The 20308-nt window shown below is 48.6% G+C and overlaps 6 protein-coding genes across 6 annotated transcripts; 3 read left to right on the forward strand and 3 right to left on the reverse strand.

Moving 5' to 3' along the window:
- Nucleotides 1-1425: 1425 nt before the first annotated feature.
- Nucleotides 1426-2587, forward strand: Pdw03_1422 (ASST-domain-containing protein; the record flags this gene model as incomplete). Its single annotated transcript, XM_014679600.1, has 2 exons — nucleotides 1426-1862; nucleotides 1924-2587. The coding sequence occupies 2 exons, from the start codon at nucleotides 1426-1428 to the stop codon at nucleotides 2585-2587; spliced, it is 1101 nt and encodes a 366-aa protein (XP_014535086.1).
- A 1344-nt stretch (nucleotides 2588-3931) lies between these two features.
- On the reverse strand, nucleotides 3932-5983 carry Pdw03_1423 (protein AHC1; the record flags this gene model as incomplete). Its single annotated transcript, XM_014679599.2, has 1 exon — nucleotides 3932-5983. The coding sequence occupies one exon, from the start codon at nucleotides 5981-5983 to the stop codon at nucleotides 3932-3934; it is 2052 nt and encodes a 683-aa protein (XP_014535085.2).
- Nucleotides 5984-9619: 3636 nt separating this feature from the next.
- On the forward strand, nucleotides 9620-11175 carry Pdw03_1424 (Multi antimicrobial extrusion protein; the record flags this gene model as incomplete). The annotated part of the gene is made up of 2 exons (XM_014679598.2): nucleotides 9620-10211; nucleotides 10265-11175. 2 exons carry the CDS (start codon nucleotides 9620-9622, stop codon nucleotides 11173-11175), a joined length of 1503 nt encoding a protein of 500 aa, XP_014535084.2.
- Nucleotides 11176-12475: 1300 nt separating this feature from the next.
- On the forward strand, nucleotides 12476-13127 carry Pdw03_1425 (Ureohydrolase; the record flags this gene model as incomplete). Its single annotated transcript, XM_014679597.2, has 3 exons — nucleotides 12476-12635; nucleotides 12694-13030; nucleotides 13085-13127. 3 exons carry the CDS (start codon nucleotides 12476-12478, stop codon nucleotides 13125-13127), a joined length of 540 nt encoding a protein of 179 aa, XP_014535083.2.
- Nucleotides 13128-14339: 1212 nt separating this feature from the next.
- Nucleotides 14340-14978, reverse strand: Pdw03_1426 (Vacuolar transporter chaperone 1; the record flags this gene model as incomplete). The annotated part of the gene is made up of 2 exons (XM_014679596.1): nucleotides 14340-14686; nucleotides 14945-14978. 2 exons carry the CDS (start codon nucleotides 14976-14978, stop codon nucleotides 14340-14342), a joined length of 381 nt encoding a protein of 126 aa, XP_014535082.1.
- A 2326-nt stretch (nucleotides 14979-17304) lies between these two features.
- On the reverse strand, nucleotides 17305-19359 carry Pdw03_1427 (Glucose-methanol-choline oxidoreductase; the record flags this gene model as incomplete). Its single annotated transcript, XM_014679595.1, has 4 exons — nucleotides 17305-17726; nucleotides 17793-18801; nucleotides 18869-19048; nucleotides 19114-19359. 4 exons carry the CDS (start codon nucleotides 19357-19359, stop codon nucleotides 17305-17307), a joined length of 1857 nt encoding a protein of 618 aa, XP_014535081.1.
- Nucleotides 19360-20308: the final 949 nt, after the last annotated feature.

The following is a 20308-nucleotide window of genomic DNA, read 5'->3' on the forward strand; positions in this document are numbered from 1 at the left end:
CGTGAATCCTAGGCTTATATTGCTGGGCCATTAAGTTTTTATGCCGCTCTCTACCGCATCATTACTACGCGTCGCTCAGGGAGCTCTGATGAGACATCTTGGTTAGCATGGGAGACTCGAAGTTAGGAAACAGGTCAAGAGGCAATTCATTACCTTGCTAGAAGATATTAGATCGATCACAACATATAAAATTCTGTTAGATGAACTATACAATCGCTCAAAAATGGTTCAGCAATCAAGCTGCCTCAACCGTTCCTTTAATTTAACTGACGGCATAACCCGATACCTCAAAACTAACTTCTTTGGAGCGTGCTTTTTTTTTCGTTATTAGTGGACCAAAAGGACCGATCGTAAGTTGCTCATATGTGCTTTCTGTGCGGAACATTACATTGGTACATACAAATTTAGATTGCGAATATTCACAACGAAATTGACATAATGTTCTGAATAGATTCCACTAGACATCTCCCCATAATTTCGATCTCGATTCACATCGTTCCCAGTCAAAAGCACGTAACCAGGTAGGAAGCCAAAAAACAGGCTAACAGCCTAGTCACTATAGTAGCTGTAACATATTATCACTTCCTATCCCAACAATGGTAGTCCGTGTAGATTCTTCCTTGAGCCTGAGTTCATCTAATTCCGGTATATTCACGTTAGGGAAATTTGGGAAATTGAATAATTTGGTGAGCCATGGTGATTAAAGAACGTGGTGGTTGAGGCATCAATGTATGTTGTAGGAAGCCATAATACATCCCGCACGATGACGGAGGAGACGTGCTCGATCGATCTTGAGAAGGCTTCCTACGCAGATCAACCAATTGGAACTGCACGGTCAATTTTCTTATTGCCTGGGTACATAACGCTTCTAGTTGTACTCCGTAGATGCGTGTAAATGCCAAGATGCCGAGCGTTTCAGGGGGAAACAGTACGATCCAATGGTATTCTGCTGTCGTTCAGCTAAGGAGTCAAGGAAGGGCCCGCACAACTTGGGTGAGAATCACCCTGATTTTGACCCTATCTACAACGCATTCACCCCCGTCACCCCCGGTCGCGCGACCGTGAAAGCGGCGCTCACCCATTTCTCACCTGGGCGACACCCACCCGACTAGCGGCTGCGTTTTAAGCCACACGCCGGTGACTTGGTAGTTGGATGGGTGACCAACAGTGAAGCCTCACTGTTGAATCTTTTTTGTCTTAATAGAACTAAACAATCTTAACGCAGAACCACAGGCAACTAAAGGTCGACCAGACCTAGTTTTGGTAAATCTGTAATTTATCATTTTGAAAATTACAAAACACAGCACTCTCCTCACTATTGCTTATCGGCCCTCGATAACAGCTTACACGGACTGTCTCCATGCAAGCTTCAACATCCTTCCAACTCTCCCCAGAACAAATTAGCTTGTTTCAGTAACCCCCGCTATGGCGAGGGAAACTAATACAAGGGCAACGCATCTCCAACCTGAGAAAAGTCAAGCCAGCTCAAATCATGGAGAGGATGACAACAATCATGCATCATTTCACCCGCACCACATCACACTCGAGACCTTCCACAAGCTGCTATCCCACTACCCTTCAACGGTAGAGCGAGTGCACCGGGACAAGCTGATACTGAAGCTGCAGTCGAAGGCAGGGAAGGGATCAAAGCGCAAGGCGGATACGAAGGCAGAGTTCGACCCGTCCGACGAGAAACAAATTCTCGAAGAGACGGATAAGTTTCTTCAGCTTGACCGGTGGCGGTACGAGGTTCTGCCGAAGATTATCGCGGAGCGGGCGAATGGGGTTGGTCAGAAAGCAGTTGCGCCGAAGGGAGTGCATTTGCTCAAGGAGGAGTTAGTGGACATCGTGGAATGGAAGACGTGAGTGTCGATTTGCTATATCAATGCTCACAGATTCAACTTCTGTCTAACTTGATTTCAGAAAACATGGAGTCTCCCGTCCCATGCTTATGGGAATGGTGAAGACTAACCAAGTCGCGACAATCACCAAGTCTACATCTACAGCTTTCGCCGCCCTCCCGGATGTGGACCCTGTAGTTGCACCAAATCATGCATTCCCCAGAGCTAGTCTGGACTCCCTTACAGCCCCTATCCGTGGCGTTGGCCCGGCTACTGCATCCTTGATTTTATCCATCGCCACGGTCTTCGGTGATGCCAAGAAACAAGTTCCTTTTTACAGCGACGATGTGTACCTTTGGCTATGTTTGACTGATTTTCCAGAAGGTCCGGATTACAAAAAGCAGAAGCCTTCTAAATACAAGAAGCCCAATGGGGAGTTGATTGCTAAGTACAATTTGAACGAGTATCGAGACCTCTGGAATGCCGCACAGGCGCTGCGGGCACGGCTGAACGATGGCGTTGGAGAGAGTTATAGGGATGGACCTGTGTCATTTATTGATATTGAGAGGGCTGCTTATGTGCTCCGCAATATCGCTGTCTCGGAATACTATGCCAGTCAAGAACCGGAGGCTCGTTTAAACACTGTGAAGGATGTGGTGGATAACCAGCTTCCAAAGGAATCAAAGAAAGCAGTTGATGAGCTTGGCACAAGGCGTAGTAAGAGGATAAAGCAAGAAGCTATGTGATGATAGCTTTTCATTGTTAAGAATTGTTCCCAAGTCCCCTCTTTTTCGAGTGCGCTTTAAACCAAATCTTCACCTTTTCTGGGCATATCACCTAGGGATGTTTCTGAAGGGAAGAGCAACTCGACAAGTGGACAGGAAGTTGAAACATGAAATAGGGAAATGCAGTTGCTTTGATATTCTCCACGGTGTCAGTTACTGTCCAGGCTACCTGCCCCACCGTGCTGCTTTTGCTTCTGATTATCTTTCCCATCTCAAAAGCTTTGCAAGTTTCCACAACATCGGATTCCCTAGTTCAGTCTTCTTTTCCAACAACCTCAACTCACATTGCACTAGACACAAATTAGCTTACTTGACGCTTGACCTCCCCTCGTGAGTTGCTCTAGTAGACTTCAAGCTTGTCATTTTATCCTTGACCAATTAGCTACGTATATCGGTGATAAGCCTATTCATTATGGCTACGGAGGTTTCTTGTTTTTCGACCTCGAACCCGCATACCAATAGTATAACCAGGAAAGTAAAGGCGATAGTAGACGTTGAGTGAGATACCCACTCCTATGGTAGATGAAAGGATCTGTTGTGATGGTCTGTGAGCATCGATGAGGGGATTGACATCGTTCATATTCAGTGGGGCGGAGAAATAGGTAGCAGGGAGAAGCAGTTGTTTCGTCAATTCGTGTTGGATGAGGAGAAGCAGAAGCCGAAGCAGGCAAGGCGAGAGCCACCACATGCAAATAATACACTGTAGATGCAATCCACAAGCATGACGACTTAGAGACGTACCTGTACTGAGTATCAAAGCTACACACCGTTGTAGATGACCTGAGATATGCCTCTTGCTATGCTCAATATGATGTTGACTACGAGGTACATTCAAGACTACGATTTTAGAACCACCTCTATGCCAAACCAGTCGCATTTTTCTTTCAAACTTGTCGCTATGTGCAATTCACGGCCATCAAGTCTTGATTAAAAGCAGATATCAGATACAAGAGAGACGCATGCATCACAGGAATAAAAATCGTCGGATCATGCAATCCATGCATCACTGGCCATCGTCAAGAGGGCCTGTTTTTGCAGTAGATTGGGTTTCGACATGACGGGGAGGGGTGTGGAGAAGTAGGAGTAATGACGAATGGTGGAGAGATAGGGAGGAGGCGGAAGAATACGCATTGTCTACCATTGAAGAACGGGAAGAGATGAGAAAGGTCTGAACGGAAATGGCACTGAGAAAACAATCGCAGTACAGATCGGATCAAGGCGCGTAAATTGATAGCCGGGTGTTGTACGCCGGGGGGTTTTTTTGGAAAAAAAGAGTTTTGTCATAAAATGGATAGTGCTTAGCGATTACCGCTTGGACGGATTGGGCTTGCGCTCGGCAGCACGCTTTGCCTTGGCGGTATTTTCTGCGGAAGCGGAATAGGAGTATCCCACGTGCTGGTCGTCGTTGTCACCGAATGGAACTATAGACGAAATTTTTTTAGAGCGACTACGCTTCATTGGCTGGGACAGAGGCGGCCCGGATTGCGGCGCAGGACTGGCGAGAGAAGGTCCCGGCTTAGCTTCGGCGCCAGCTGACGGGGCGGCAGCGCGCTCGTCGTCCTCAACATGGATGTGGCGGAACTCCTGCTCCTGCTCATCTGCTTCAGACGACGGAGGACTATCTGAGTCAGATGCTGCCTCGTAATCGTCTTCATCATCACTGACCAAGCTGGGGGCTTGGTTGGATTCGATGGCGTGAGGACTGAGTGTTTGGTGATCTAGGCTGTCTGGTTCTCGGGACTGCAGTGTTTGGGATTGACCGGCGAGTGAAAAGTCCAAAAAAGACTGTGGGCGCGATGGGGTGGCTTGCTCAGTGGGCGGAGTCTGTGCGCGGTCGGTAGCCTTCCGGTTCTCAGACTCCCCCGGAGTTTGACCGACAGGCATACGCATCGGTTGACGGCCCGGGCGAGCACCAATCGAGGTGTGGCTGGCTCCCGCAGACGGACCTCGAGACTCATCGGTTTCCGAGTCATCGCCGAAAAGACCACTGAGATCGACAGGCTTCCGGGATTCTTCCACCAACTTCTCCATGTCTAGACCGGCACCACGTGATTTCATGAGAGCGGACAAGTGAGGAGTTGCAGGAGAAGCCAAGAACTGTGGGTTTGGAGGCTGACGGACGGGCTCGGAGCATCGGCGGTAGGTAGGTTCGGCTGTCAAGGGAGGAGTGGCAACCGCCGGGGTGATACCCGCAGTCGGTTTACGAGGGGTGACAAAATCCTTAGCGGGGGGGTGAAGAGATTTCCAAGGGGTCGTGGCAACATGGGCAGAGCGGATCAGAGGATGCACATAACCTGGGGTTGTTGGGTTAGTAGTGGGCTCAGCAGAGCCACCGACCACAATCCCGGCGTCGTCCACCTGAACGGATTGACCGCACGCCATGGCAGCGGCATCATGGCTGGCAAAGTTGCGGTTGTGTGCGATGCGACAGTGGTTGATAAATCCCTGAGTGCTGGAGAAGTTATCGCGCCGGCAGTCCAGACAGACCAGCTTGACCAGGACACCATCCGACTTGCGCCGAATGAGCATCGGCCCGGGCTTCTCCTTGACCACAGGGTAGCCAGTCGACAGCGCGGTATGCTTAGTGGCAGTTGCACCTCGCTGGGGACGAGACTTGCCCGCCAGCATACCCATCTCACCGGGATTCCCACGCGTGGATCGACCCTCAACCAGGCAATGGGCCAGCATCCCAGACTCAACCTCCCCACCGTCAAAATGAGGGTCGGGCAGCAACCATCGGGCGTAGTGGCGGGCGTACGGGCCTTCTGTTACTCCCCATGGAGCAGGCGACATCGGCGCCGGACCATTTCCAGGTGCCCGCACTGACGCGCCCGTTCCCGAGCTCACATCCGGCGAGACACCCGCGACACGAGATCCGGGATAAGGAATTTCACCACAGCGTCGCAGTTGTTCCAGAGCTACTTGACACTTGGCGATCTCCTGGTCGATGAGACGAAGTTCATTATGCTTGAGTAACACCTCCAAGCTCAGCTGGGCGGTGATAGTTTCCCGAAGTCGGGTCACACCTGGCCTGGCGACGGCGTCCTGCGCCGGCGAGCGCGCGGACGCGACCGGGGATTTTGATGAAGTATTTGGAGTCGAAGGGGTGGGAGCGATCGAATCCGTGATCACGGTCGGAGTTGGGCGCTTAGAAATGGAATCCGCGCAGACTTTCGTCGGGGCGGGCGCATCGGTCGCGTCGGAGTCGGAGTCTGAACGTTTACGCTTGAGCTGGGGCAACGACAGAGTATTGATACCTGTGCAGTTTGGTGCCAGCATTTTGACATCCTCCATCACCTTATTCCCTCCTATAGTAGAGGGCCAGGGAAGCAGGCGAAACATGCCATGTGAGTGCATAGAGATGGTTTTGGATTAGGTGGCAGATGGTCCATGCGTTCCAAGTTTATTACGGAAAAGGAATGGACGTCGACTGCGCGACCGGAAGTTGATTACGGAAGGCAAAAAAAAAAAAAAAATCTATTAATAAGAGGGAAGAGAGTACAAAAAAGAGAAAAGGGTGGAAACTGGGCGTAAATAATAACAGGAGGGGGGGGGGGGGGGGGGGGGGGGGGGAAGGAGAAGAGAAGAAAAAAAAAGATTAGGAAAAAGAAAGGGAAAGGGGAAGAAAGGGGGATTGAGAAAGAACAGAATTAAGAGAGAATGAGTGGAGTTCTAAGATACTTGTTGTTGCCATACAAATGATATGGTCAGAGTAGGTACCATCTGATAATTGGATTATTTTGGATCCGTCACTGTCTACGACACGTCATACATTATTTACCTTTTTGATCAATTTGATTTTCGATCGATTTACGGAGTCCCTGGAGTAGATCTAGAATGAAGATTAATCTATTATACGAGGTATTGTATTTCCCTATCGATTCAAGTTCGATTTCCCTCTTCACGGACTCTTCAAGGGATATTCACTCATCCCCAGAGGTAGATGACTGAGACCCAAGATACCCAACTCTGACCGATTCTAGTGCCAAGCCTACAATAGTCTGGGCCTTACCCTGTTTCTGCCTAACGCCAGTTGTATCTACGATCTCCCCGATCCCCCAACAAATCAAGTTTCTCTCTCTATAAATTCTGCGGGGCAAACCGGGTATAATCAGGTTCCGACTGCGCCTCAATTGCATGTTGGACAACGCAAAAGTACAAGTTAACAAGTCCAAGAGACGTGGCTAAGAAAATTGGAAAGTTGTGGAACATGGTCGAACCGAGAGGAATTCTACCCCAGGTTCGTCGGGAACGGTAGCCACTCTGTAGAGTGCCCCTATTAATAGCCGTCCTCTATGTTGTAGCTCTTTACAGTATGCAATGGTCTTGTTTCTCATGGTCATACTTCCCACCAGGATAATGATGGGCCAACCCTTCTTTTTGGCAACGTCGAACCCGACTCACAGCAATCCTGAGTACTTTGTACCATCTCTGGATCTTTTCCATCTCGATTCACTCATAGGTCCTTTCGCTTCGGTTACCGCTGAACACTGACTCCCCTCATCCCTGACTATCATTGCTATCCTGACTACTGCGGGGATACTTTTACGCGTAATCCAAGGGACCGAGTAACAAAAGAAACGTCAACCGCGAAATTATAGAGAGTCTGCATAAGCGGATGACGTTGTAGTTTGATACCTAGATAGATGGCTCCGTAGATTGATCCGGATTCCTAATGCAGGCAACAGCGCGAACAACCACATCCCTCTCCCCACAGTGCCGAGAGAACCTCAGCAAAGAGTACAAAATATACCCACCTTGGATGCACTAGGAATACTTGGATCTCGTACGCTCACACCTGCACCCTGCATTACAGGAATGCAAATTCCAGCCTATGCATTGGATCGGAGCTGCCGCTTTGATGAGGGCGCTCCGAGTCACTCAGTACCTTTCAGTCTGCTCCGTTCAAATCACGTGGCATGTTAGTCAGCCTCGCAGATGAATCAGGCGTTTGATCACCTAATCGGAGGCGTTGAACCTTGCCTGAAGGAGTACGTGCCCACGGCACTTTGGACGGCCCCTTCTCACCTCCAATTTCGCAAGGTGCATCGATCTTCGAAGGTCGATTTGCGGCAAAGATAACCCTTGCGAAACTGTTCAGTTCAACAATTTTGAAGCTCGAATTCTATGTCAAACTCCGAATTGACCCATGACGGCTGCGGCGCTTGGGCGCGCATTCAAGCCCCAAATTCATGTCAGATGCCAAAGACAAAACACTCGCCAGCAAGTATAATAAGTCCCTGGACAGTGAACGTCCAGGTCCAACCAGAAGATGCTTGCCACGATGCAAGGAAGAACTATTTCCCAAGCAGAAGTCCGTTTAGCCACCCCTGAGGTAGATCCATTAATCGGGGAACATTCGGGATTGATGAAAGTGCTCAAGTTCAGAAACACGGCGTAGAATGTAATCACGCTGGTCATTTGCAGAGGATAGCAGTCAACGATGTAGCTGCTAGTTACCGTGTTGCCGATCTGAATGCGAGCTGCAAACCCATCTGGCGAACAAGCAGGTGGATATGGTACCTACTTGAATATAGCAATGGATTGTATGACCTGATTTTGAAATGCTGGCCGGTTCAATGGATCTAAAGAGTCTGTAGTTGGCTGTGGGTGGGTTCTGATCCCGTTTTTGTTGACTGCTGCACTGTACAGAACTTGGGTGCCTTGCTCATTTTTGGTGTCATGTTCCACCATCTCTCGTATTCGATCAAGCTTTTTTGATGAATTCCCCATTGTGTAGAATTTTCAGTTGTAACAGCGTGTTCAATCTAGACCGATGTTGGCGCTAGACTATCATCTTGATTGTAATAAACGCTCTGTTCAGTTCATCAACATGGGATTTAAAACTATGCTGGAATGTTGATCTGAAAAGGCAAGTAAACAGTAGCAGGTGGTGTAAGTGAGCAATTGTAGCCCATTGGCCATGCTGCCGTGTCCAAAGTCCCAGTTGAAGAGCATAGGTTTGTAGGGATTCTCAAGAGTGCATTCCACATCATCCCTTCAAGCTATCAACCATCAATGTACTCATTTAAGGTACCATTACATCCATCACATGACACGGATTTTGATAAATTAACAAGTCATGCTATCCTCAGATCGATGTATATAATTTACCAATGAAGTAGATTGTAGATGCTTTACTTTTAATCCATCTGCTACGAGAATGTACCATTGATAATGCCCATTTCATCGGCGCTGGGACCATCATTGCCGCAAAAGGCCTCCCGCCATTTGAGTGACAGGGGTATAAAAGAGACCGTCTGAATACATCAATCAACCGGTGAGAGGGCATGATAATGTTAAAGATAAAGGAGTCGATTTGACATTGGTCACGCTATAATAATTAGAAGCCTCTCTAGTCAATTTCCATAATGGGAGATGCGAGGACGCCAGGGCTGATCTCCCCGCTATCACGGATAAGATCCATGACATAGATATCCAGACATCAGTTGGGGATCAAGGCTAGATGGATCTATTTACAGTCACACTAGCCAAACCGAAGCCACCGCAACGTGGCTCCAGCATTCTCAGTTGATATCTGCCGTGCTAACCCGCCACTGTATCTGTGCGTCCGAGATCGGACTTGTGTTTGAAATACACGACTAATAGGCATAGCGGTGGACTTTTAAATTGAGGAATTTTAAGATTTGGAGGCTGCAATTACCTCAAATGAATTGAATATATGTTTGTTGTTGAGTGTGCAGTCAGAGGAATTACTGTCACCAAGTACCAAGGATTCAAGATAAGACCATATGACCTTGGAGACTCCAGGTCGGTCATAATACACTTCAATCATGATTTCCAAATTAAAGGCACGATTCGGGTGTGAAGCATTTTTTACTTTTTCTAACTTGCTCAAGTTGACACCGAATTGTGCCCCCGCTTCCGCAATCTGACCACATCACGTTGGGCAGTTCAGTTCCAAAACCGACACGTTGAAGCCGGAAATAGACTCGAAAAGAGATTGTTATATCTCGTCTCAGATAAATCGCTATGCATGAAGGCCCCAGCCATGGAAGTTCAACCCACCAACCAACCGAGCATACCTCCCTCCTCTCCAAACCCATCGACAATGAACCATGGAGCGACCCCGAAAGCAAAGGGGAATGCCTATTCTCACGGAGTCTCATTTGTGCCGAATTCTGGCTCTTGCTGAAACACTCGGTCCCCGTAATTCTTGCCTACATCCTGCAAAATAGCCTGCAGACCGTATCTGTGATCATAGTCGGTCGGTCGTCACCAGAGAACCTTGCAGCGAGTGCATTCTCGCAGATGTTCGCAATGGTTACTGCGTGGATGATTGCACTGGGAGGTACAACGGCGATGGATACGCTCGCCTCCTCCTCGTTCACAGGCAGCTCCAACAAACAGAATCTGGGGATTCTGCTACAGCGAGGCTTCCTTATTCTGGGTGGGTTTTATATACCCGTCGCTATTTTATGGGCATGTTCAGAGCCGGTTTTCTTGTTCCTTGGCCAGGATCAGCAACTTTCAAAAGATAGTGCGAGATTCTTGACTTGTTTGATTCCGGGGGGCTTGGGATATATTTATTTTGAGGTTATGAAGAAGTACTTACAGGCTCAAGGTAAGTTTCTGTGGGAGGTCTTTCCAGATCTATGGAGACTTACCGAGATAAAGGCATTATGCGGGCCGGAACATACGTGCTGTTGATTACATCGCCCTTGAACGCCGCTCTTAACTATGTATTCTGCTACACATTCGAAATCGGTCTCCTAGGTGCCCCTCTAGCAACAGGTCTCTGTTACTGGCTCTCCTTTGCCCTGCTTGTTCTCTACGCGCGCTTCATCCGCGGCTCAGAGTGCTGGGGCGGATGGTCCCGCGAGGCGTTTCAAAACCTACGCACATTCGCCCGTCTCGCTCTTATGGGGGTTGTTCACGTTGGAACGGAATGGTGGGCTTTTGAGATTGTCGCTTTAGCCGCTGGACGCCTAGGCACTGTTCCGTTGGCTGCTCAGAGTGTTGTAATGACTGCCGACCAAGTTCTCAACACGATTCCTTTCGGAATTGGGGTCGCGACATGCGGCCGTGTCGGCAATCGTCTCGGGAAGAGGGATAAAACTGGCGCTGCACGGGCGGCACACACCTCTGCCCTGCTCAGCGTGGTTTTCGGTGGAGTTGTGCTGGCGGTTCTCATGGGGACGCGAGAACAATTTGCGAAGATCTTTAATGACGATGCTAGTGTTGTGAATCTTACGGCTGAGGTGTTGCCCTATGTGGCACTTTTTCAGATTGCCGATGGGCTTAATGGGAGTTGTGGAGGGAGTCTACGAGGAATGGGACGGCAGCATGTGGGTGCTTTTGTTAATTTGGTGAGTTACTATTGTGGTGCGTTGCCGTTGGGTATCTGGCTTGCATTCCATGGCAGGGGGCTTAAGGGATTGTGGGTTGGCCAGTGCACTGCGTTATATTTAGTCGGAGCGCTTGAGTGGATCATCGTTGCGCGCAGTCAATGGGATACTGAGGTGCGCAAGGCCTTTCAACGTATGGATGTACATGAGGATTTGGAGGACGGGGCGGAAGAAGAGTAGATTATCATCTCTCTAGATTTTTGATGCAAATACAATGATAGTATGTATGCAGGTAAAACAGTTTTCAATTGGATGGACGGGGAGAGAGAGAAGGTGAGAGTGGAAGGAAGACTATCTAGTTGGTCTATCCTACATGTGATGCCTGAGGCATCCAACAATTTTCTATTCTAATGACATGATAAAACTTCTACCGATTCCTGAGGGTTACCACTTATTTATTCTGTTAAGAGTAGAGCATCATAGTTCATCGAGATGTGGAGTTGACGTGAATATGAATCTCCTTTGAGCAAGGGCCTACTCTAGCTAGGATATGTACATAGTTTGTGCTGTGTATGCAAATAGTTAGCAAGGCGCTCTTTAAAGATTGAACAAGGATTTCATAGTCGTAAGTTATGATTTTCTAGCCCTGTTCTACACACTCTCCCTCGTTACAATTCAAGTAGACCTACCCACCTGGCCAACAATTCTCGGACACGTTCTCCAGTAGGTCCATCATTATCAAAACGGTTCAATACATCAGGACAAAATAACAGGAAGAGAGAACTATACCGAAATTCCTATATTTCTCCGTTGTCGGAAAGGAAACCACTCAACACAAATTTTGTAGATCGACAAAACCCAATGGCGAGCGACCGATAAGGAGCGACATACATAAATTAGCCCTAAATTGATATCCTACATGTGTACCTTCTCCAACTTTAACATTTGTCTCACATCCCCCTCCCCCGGCCTTCCTTTTTGAGACCCTGGCAATGATTCTGACTTGCATAATGTGTGTGTGCCGTGGTCAAGCCTCGACATCACGTTCCTCACTCGAAGTATCCTGCCATCGGTTCCTTAAAGGGAAGTTACTGGGAGAGAGAGGGGAAAACGCCGCTAAGTGTTACAAGTTTCTTGTCCTTTTTTCCCCCTCAAGATTGACTCGGCTGTTTAAATGGTGGGCGCAGATAGAAGCGATTGCCAAATTATCCTTTGTTTCTATTTCTGGGCAATTCAGGGAACAGACGCTATCGCATGGGAAGCTGACTGGTTATGCCAAATGACATTAAAATGTTGAGAGTATACTGGAATGAATGACACACTTAGATCTTGGAACATATCCCCTAGAATTGCTCTAATCCAACAAATAACATTCACTCCAAAGCTTTTCAACTTTCTGCCTAGTATCACAATAATCCCCTCCGTTGCGGGCTTGCTAGTCCTTTCTGGGTTGGTTAGAGACCATGGAAATCATGGCCAGTCTCAACTCGCTGGCCCGCACCAAATTGAACAAATCGAAGAAGGACACAGTAGTGTCCCGATGCGTAGGCCATACACTGACGCTGATAAATTGGGTCTTTCGCGCGCTGGAAAGACCCTTCCTCGTGTCACTACCCTAGGTGGTGACCATACTATCCCACTGCCCCTACTGCGGAGTGTAATTGAGGCTTGTGGGCCTGTGACAGTTATTCATTTCGAGGGTCATTTGTGAGGAAATTCATTTACTTCAGCGCTCATTTGACAGGACTGATTTGATAGGGACACGTGGAAGCCGAAGGTCTTTTGGTGGTTCACCTAGTCAGGTTCCTGCTAACAACCACGGCACACACTGTTACCATGCGGCTATGGAGGGCTTGTTGAAGAATGATGCAAATATCCATGCTGGTATTCGGACAAAGTTGTCCGGTTCTTCCGATTATGACAACGATGGGTATTGCGGGCTTGAGACGCCGGCTACGGGCACACCAGAGACTGGTGGCTGGTCCACGCGCGAGTTGCGGGCGATCATCCATGGCCTTGATGGGCTGAACTTCATGGATGCGGATATCGTTGAGGTTGCACCTGCTAATGATCCCCATGTGGAGTTGTCGACGATGTAAGATTCTTTAAAAGTGGATGAGATACAAGACAAATACTGACGATTCGACAGGGCTGCTGCTGCTATATTACATGAAGTTCTCACACTATCATGATCAAGAAAGGCTCGCTGACTGTTGGTGAGTCGTCTCATGAGCTGTAAGGCTCAGTGGAGTTGGTGGAGATCATTTGGGAATACAAAATCCAAGCTTTAAACTTGATGAGAAACTGGATTGGTGTACCGAAAAACATAGGAGCATCCTCTGCATCTGCTGACCCCGCAACAAATCGCTTGTCATTAAGTATCTCTCCTCTCAAAGACTGAAAAGTGCTCAATGCGCACTATCTTCCTAGAGGTCACTACCACGCCAACTCCTTAGCGCCTTACGCACCACCAGATAAAAGATACTGTTGAACGAAATACAGCGTACTTTTCCACTGGACCATAACAAAAACCAAGGTTCCTGTTTATGGCCTAGGGAGGCCGTATTTGAGGTTTGACAGATACCATCAGCCTTGTAAATTCCTAATCAACCAACCTAGAAATAATATGTTTACTAACGCACTTATAAAGCCATGATATACTAGCCAAAACTTTCTAAATAAAAAACCAACTTCGACTCGGCCAGGTAATTGGGGGTTTGAGCCCGGGAGTTCAGAGTACGAATGCCCGATTATTTGTGCCGATGCGAGGGGGGCCGAGGGGGGATGCATAGGAGGGCTCCGATTTTTCGAGCTATTGACCCTAGGAGATTAGTAATAATATCGAATGAGCTTGCGCCCCAAGAGGATTCGGTAGCAAGTCGCTCAAGAGATCCTGTTCCGGACAGCACATCTCTCTAGCGATGCCGCCCTTGCTGGTAAACTGTTTAGCGGGAGTTTTGAAACTTTGTTGAGTTCATCCAGGGAGATGTTGACGGGAAGCTTGTTAAGGATCATTGCCCATGAGATCAAAGGAGTGTGTATAGACAGATGACGCGATTCAATTCAACTCGTGTTCAATCGTTCAATCTTTTTTTTTTGCTTCGATAAGCACAATCCACAAAAACGCCGGTTGCAATATTAAAAGACAAGACAGACGCTCGACTCGAGCATGTGAACGTGAAAGGCAGGCCTCGTAAGCATAAAGCAGACCAACATACGCCAAGTAAATACACAAAAACAGACACAGCTGTAGATATCAACAAAGAACGAACGAGAACAGGCCCACGTAATCAATGGTATAGCATCAGGTGACCCAACGGGCCCAACGGGAGAAATCGAATCTCCAATCCGAAATCGCCATTTAAAAAAAATAAAATCAATCGTATCCACTATCCAGGCTCATCCTAGTTCATCTGGCCATCCCGGATCCGCAAGATAAAGTTAACAACGACGGCGGCGAGCAGGGCAATGGCGAGGATGGTAGGACCGAATCGATCATCGATGCCGCTCTGCCCGCGCCGGCGGATACTCTGCGCTCGCCAGTGGAATGTCACTAGAGCGTAGATCATTGCGCCCATGGCGATGACGGTGAAGAGGGCTGCGGAGATGCGACCGATGCGATCGCCGAAATTCAGGAGCCCGACGGCTAAGCCGCCGAGGATGACGGTGAAATTCAGCCATGAGAGGAAGGTGCGCTCGTTTGCGAAGAAGACTTTGGGCTCGACTCGGGTTGGGAGGGCGATTCGCTTGCCTGATGGATGTTAGCTGAATTCGGGGTGGAAAGACTGGAGGATTGGAGGATTGGTGCGATGGGCGTAGGTTGGGAGAAGGAGCGCGATCGATCTGCTTCTCTTGGGTTGTGGAGGTGATCGCGATGCTAGTCGGTGTCCACAGCCCAAGGGAAGCTAGCATCATCGCGCACCAATCAACGCCACGGTGATGGGAAGATGTCTAGGTAGAATTGCCTCGCGTGCTGAGCTATTGAGCTGCTGAGAGTGGTGTCACTTACCAGGAGCGGTTTGGAGAAGAGGTTGGCTAGACATTGTTGAATGTGAAGAGGTAAGGTTGTTGGAAGAGATCGCAATAGACAAGGACCCGAAGAAAAATCCGAACTCAATTTACGGAGACTGGCGAAGAGAAAAGCAACTGAAAGAAGCGAAAGGCTTCAAGAGTCAAGATCTCCCCCCCCCCAATGTCTTCCGTCCTGGGACTAGCGGGAAACAGCTCTGTTGCACGTGCTCCCACGATTTGATGAGAGGATCAGGTGACTAAGTACCTGGTCCACGGGTCCTAGGAGATTTTGATCGGAAGTGTTCGCCTTGGAGCCTACGGAGTACTTTCATCTGAAATGATCCAAAATGAAAGAATGACGGATCATCCTCTTCATTGATACGTGCATACAACGTCGGACTCCGAAAAAAAGCCCGAGGACCCTGAACAAAAAAAAAAAAAATTTTTCCTAAAGAAACCCTCGAGATGAACTTTTATTATTTCGCCTCTCGTATGTCTCACTTCTGTACGGCAAAGGTCAATGCGCCGGAAAATGGGGCACAGCTTTTCAAGCTTTCGACCTATCACTATTAACAGACCAAGTGTTGTCAGTTCATCTGAATATCATCCGACGATCCTCCGATTGAAATAAACTTGACATAGAAAATACACAGCATCTAAATCAACATAACATCGCTCCCCAGAAGCTTCTGTCTTATATCTTTCCCGGGGCGACGGAAAAACGGATCGGAAAGGTTAAACTCGAAGAATTCCCGTCCGATTTCCACTAGACCCCCGCGGTTTCAAGGTCTAGAAAACTCCGTACTAGGCCCACTTTTAGTTTGAACGCGCATCGAAGCTGTCACGGCCTCTGAGAAACGGATTGGTGGATTTACGCTGCTCATATGTAATATACAAATTCGGAGCAGTTGTGTGAATCTGCATGGTGGGTTTTTTACAAGACCAATGGACCTTATAACCGTACAAAACCTCTAGAGGTCTTCATGATCCGGGGGTTATTCCTTGGTACTGAAACCTCACAGAGTACCGCAGACAGTAAGTTGCGAGGTGGAATTCGGAGATATAAAGTGGTAAATAGACTATCCGACTACATCGCAGTTACAATATCTGTGAGACAAGAAGCAATAAGCATTATCCGAAATGAGCAACCGGACGAAATTTCCGAGGAGAGTCCCTTAAAAGATGAAAGATCTACATTAATCTTCACAGTGCTTTGTACTCCGTAGTCAAATTGTAGTCCTAGGATACAACATAGGGTAAATAATTGAGAGTGATCAGTTCCAACTCACGACTGATATTGGCTCCTTCCAACCCGTTCTACAAGATCTCTCAAATGGTTCCACCCCAGATGTCTCAAATACACCAAATCTCCAAACTCCATTGCATGATCAACCACACCTAAGCCACTAGCTCCAACAGCGCTCAGCCCGAAGGGCATCAACCGTCAATCTCCCATTAAAAAAACTTGGACACAGGTGCAACATGTCCCAATCAAGCGCAGTACAAATCTAACTTCTCCTCTCAATCATCGGATCACTCTTAAACCAAAAAAAACAACAAAACAAAACAAGGATCCAAGGCTTTCTCGAAACCATAAAAAGAACGTGCACAGTTCTTCGACCCTACTTAGACAAAACCCACCTATAGCGATAGCGCCCGTCTCTGGGTGCCACCTAGTCCTAACCTAAAACATGCACGACACAGGCGCTAGAATCAGCATCCCCCAAGCCCCCATGCCACGACTCCAATGAACTGGTAGCAATGCCATCGTCCTCGCAGCCAGCGACCCACACATAGGAACCCTCACCTATCTACTATTCTGACAAGTCTGGGCCAAGCATGCGATTGCGACCCAGCTTTCTAGAGTGCGCGATTTAGATAGACCAGACGGATATTATAGAGATGTTGCTTAGGGCTGAATTGATAGAGAAAGGGGTAAATCTGAATTTAACGTATGACGTTGTTCTGGTGAGTTGTGATTGTCCACAGTACAAGGGACATAGGGATTGGGGTGAAGGCTGGACATTTTTGAGGATTTGAAGCTGTTGCTTGAGAACGGGGTTGGCGTTGAACGAAGGGATCTTGCTTTGGCGCGGGAGGAGAGCTTCGAGGAGGCGGTAACTCTGTTCGAGGGGTGTGCGCTTGCGGATTTGCCGACGAAGGGGAACATTGAAGGATCTGAAAGTGCAGGGTTCACTTGGTCCTCACATGGAGCTGTGGCTATGGATGGAGCAAAATGTGTGGCATACCGGTAGTAGTGCTTCAAATTGGGTCACTCTGCTTGTGGTCGAGGATCGACAAAACCAATCTCATTCAAGTATTACATATTAAAAGTGCATTCAATGAACCCCCAAAAGCTTACATCATAGTCTGCGGAGCCCTAAGATCCCAATCCTCACGAATCATATCCGCGGCCTTCTCCGCAACAGCGTAAACACTACTGACAATATTGCCCGAAACATTATTCGGGAAAATTGATGCATCCACAACACGCAGTGCCTCAACACCCTTCACCCTTAATCTGCTGTCCAACGCATCGCCCATAGCAACGGACCCGCTGATATGGTACTCACCCGCAACGAGGTCGTGCACTGCTTCTCGGGCTTCATCCATGTTCTGCAAGTTGATCTTGGGCTCCGGGTATGCGCGCCGCAGGAACGAAGACTTCACGTGCTTTGATTTCGTGACTTTATCTGTCCAGCGGAGGAACGCTGCCAAAAGGGAGATGTCTGCTGAGTGGCCGCCGTAGTTGGGGCTGATGATAGGGGGTTTGGTTGGATCTGGACACATTAGCATTTGGATGTAGATTGGAAATAGAAGGGATTGATGTTTGGTTCTAAGCTTACCCGCACTCTCAATATGGATGGTCCCTCTAGACACGGGATACTGAATACAAGCCGCCAAGGTCAACCCAGCCGGCTCACCACGCTTGCGCGGTTGAATGATTCTACGCTGATGATAGATGCCATGGGGGTTCATTGAGCCTGGTACGGTAACAAGCTGCATATTTGCAGAGTGGTCACTCTCGAGGTTTGCGATCGTCTGTGCGAGCTGCTTCGCGTGGAACGTGCTGTTTGGTTTGACATCGCGAATGCTCTGGATAATTTCCGCCAGCTCTGGTTCAGAGAGAATTTTCCTTGCCGGGAAGAACCCCTGCAGGCTACTGATGGAGCTGAGTGGCCCGCCGCTGTCTTCGGCATATTGCTTGGTGGCAGCTTGCATTGCCTCGGGTACTTGGTTCAGGGTGTCTTGTGTGATGACACCTGGCTGGACCTCCATTACGGTCAAGGTGAGGGTATGGTCTTGGACGTTTGCACCGACGCCTCTATTGGCGACCTTGCATTCGACTCCGGCGGCTTGAAGGACCTCCGGGTCGCCGATTCCAGATAGCTCGAGAATCTGGGGGCTTTGGATTGTCCCGCCGCTGACAATTACTTCACGCTGTGCGGAGACTTGGTACTCGACTCCAGCATGCGTGAAACTGACGCCAGTGGCTTTGTTGCAGTCCAACACGACGCGGTTAACGAGGGCTTCACAGATGACTTTGAGGTTTGGGCGATTAGCACGGATCGTTTCATAATATCCTCGTGCGGCGTAGCTACGCTTGCCCTTATCTGGGCCGGTTCGATGAACTGCGCCGAGGGTGTGGTAGAAGCCGATGTGGTCGCCGCTCCATGGGTCTTTGGGTTTGTTTGTAATGCCGGTCACCTCCTCGCAGGCTTTGATGATATCGTTCTCCACTTGTACGATTGAATCATTGAACCCGGTGTGGATGGGTCCATTTACGCCATGAAACTCGCCTACCAATGGCATTGTAGAGAGGTCGGTGATGGCTGGATCAATGGGCTCAAGGGTCTGTTCATTTTGTCAGTTGTCGACCGGGAGCAACCGGATTGGGGATTTTTTGATCGTGAGATCGTACTTGATGCTTTCGCATATACTGCTGCATACTCTCCCCAGACCATCCATCGTCCTCTACCAATTCTGCCCAGTCATCGTAATCCAGCGTCGATCCTCGCACATAAATCATATAATTGATGCCGCTGGATCCTCCGAGGAGCTTTCCCCGCGGGATGTGCTGACGCAAGCCACGATTGCCTTCCTGTAACCCCGGGAGATAAAGTTAGTGAATCGGAAGCAGATGGATGCCATGCAGAATAAACCTACCTGAGGCACCGTATACAAACACCAATCATACTCGGGATTCTCGAACATCTGTGGAAACGCCGCAGGGGTATCAACCAGAGGATCTCCAATGCGATACTTACCGGCTTCAATGACGCCAACGGTTACAGCGGGATTTTCGGAGAGGCGTGCTGCGAGCGCGAGTCCTGCAGTTCCGCCGCCGCAAATAACATAGTCGAATGTGATGCGGATGAACTCCTCGATTTCGCAGGTTGGATTTTCAGCCATTATATGGTTTCTTCTATTGTCTAAATTGGAAGTTATGGACTGAAGGGATGGGATGGAAGAGTTGAATAACATGAGAGGGGTAATGTTTACATACATACGTATGTCCCTATCAACCGCGGAAACTCCAGCTGCGGGGGTTGGCTTTTATAGCAACGGAGTCTAAACATACTGATAAACACCAAGATGAACTCGAATACGCTAGAATAGACAAAAAGAGAATACAAGGCGTCTATCTAGTGAAACCTAGTGAGGCTCAGATGCAGAAGTTGGAGAGATAATTGCGGAGAAGAGCCGTAAATTGTCTTAATATTCGATAGCTACTTAAACAAGAGAAGAATCTTCGCTGCAGAATACATGGCAGCTGAGGGAATACATGTTGGTTAAACTTGAGAGGTCCTTTTAGCCGCATGCCATTACCCGTAAGAGACTTTTTCGGTTCATCCTGCATGTCGTGTTGGATTAGCAGCCGCCGCGTGGCCGGCGGCCCTGCAGATCGTCCTGCCAGGTAGATCCTTCGGCTCCTCAGAAATACGCTGTTGGTTGTGTCAAAGTAGAACGCACCGTCAGTAAATGCCATCCATCAAGTAACATTCCAGCTAAGAAGGTTGTGGAATCTTCGATGGTGCCGTGTCATCTGTTGTCTAACTGGTTGAGCGGGATCATCTGCAGTCTGGACCCGTCTGCTTGCAGTGCATCAACCGTGCGGTCTAGTCGTCAATCAATCAATCAATCAATCAAAGTTCAATTAACCTGTTGCAGTCTAACTAGTTGCGTATGACTATGCAGGCGCTTCTCCAACCGAAGCAAGAACTCGAGACCCAACGCCGAGCGGGATCGCTCCCAGAGTATACAGATGATGCCGAAGTGAGGAGTGCAGAATCAGCCCATTCCCGTAACCCGTTCAACCCATACCCGCAAAACCATGCCCAAACCCATACAAAAGAAATCG

Source organism: Penicillium digitatum, chromosome 5 (assembly GCF_016767815.1).
Source record: "Penicillium digitatum chromosome 5, complete sequence".
Taxonomy (NCBI): Eukaryota; Fungi; Ascomycota; class Eurotiomycetes; order Eurotiales; family Aspergillaceae; genus Penicillium; species Penicillium digitatum.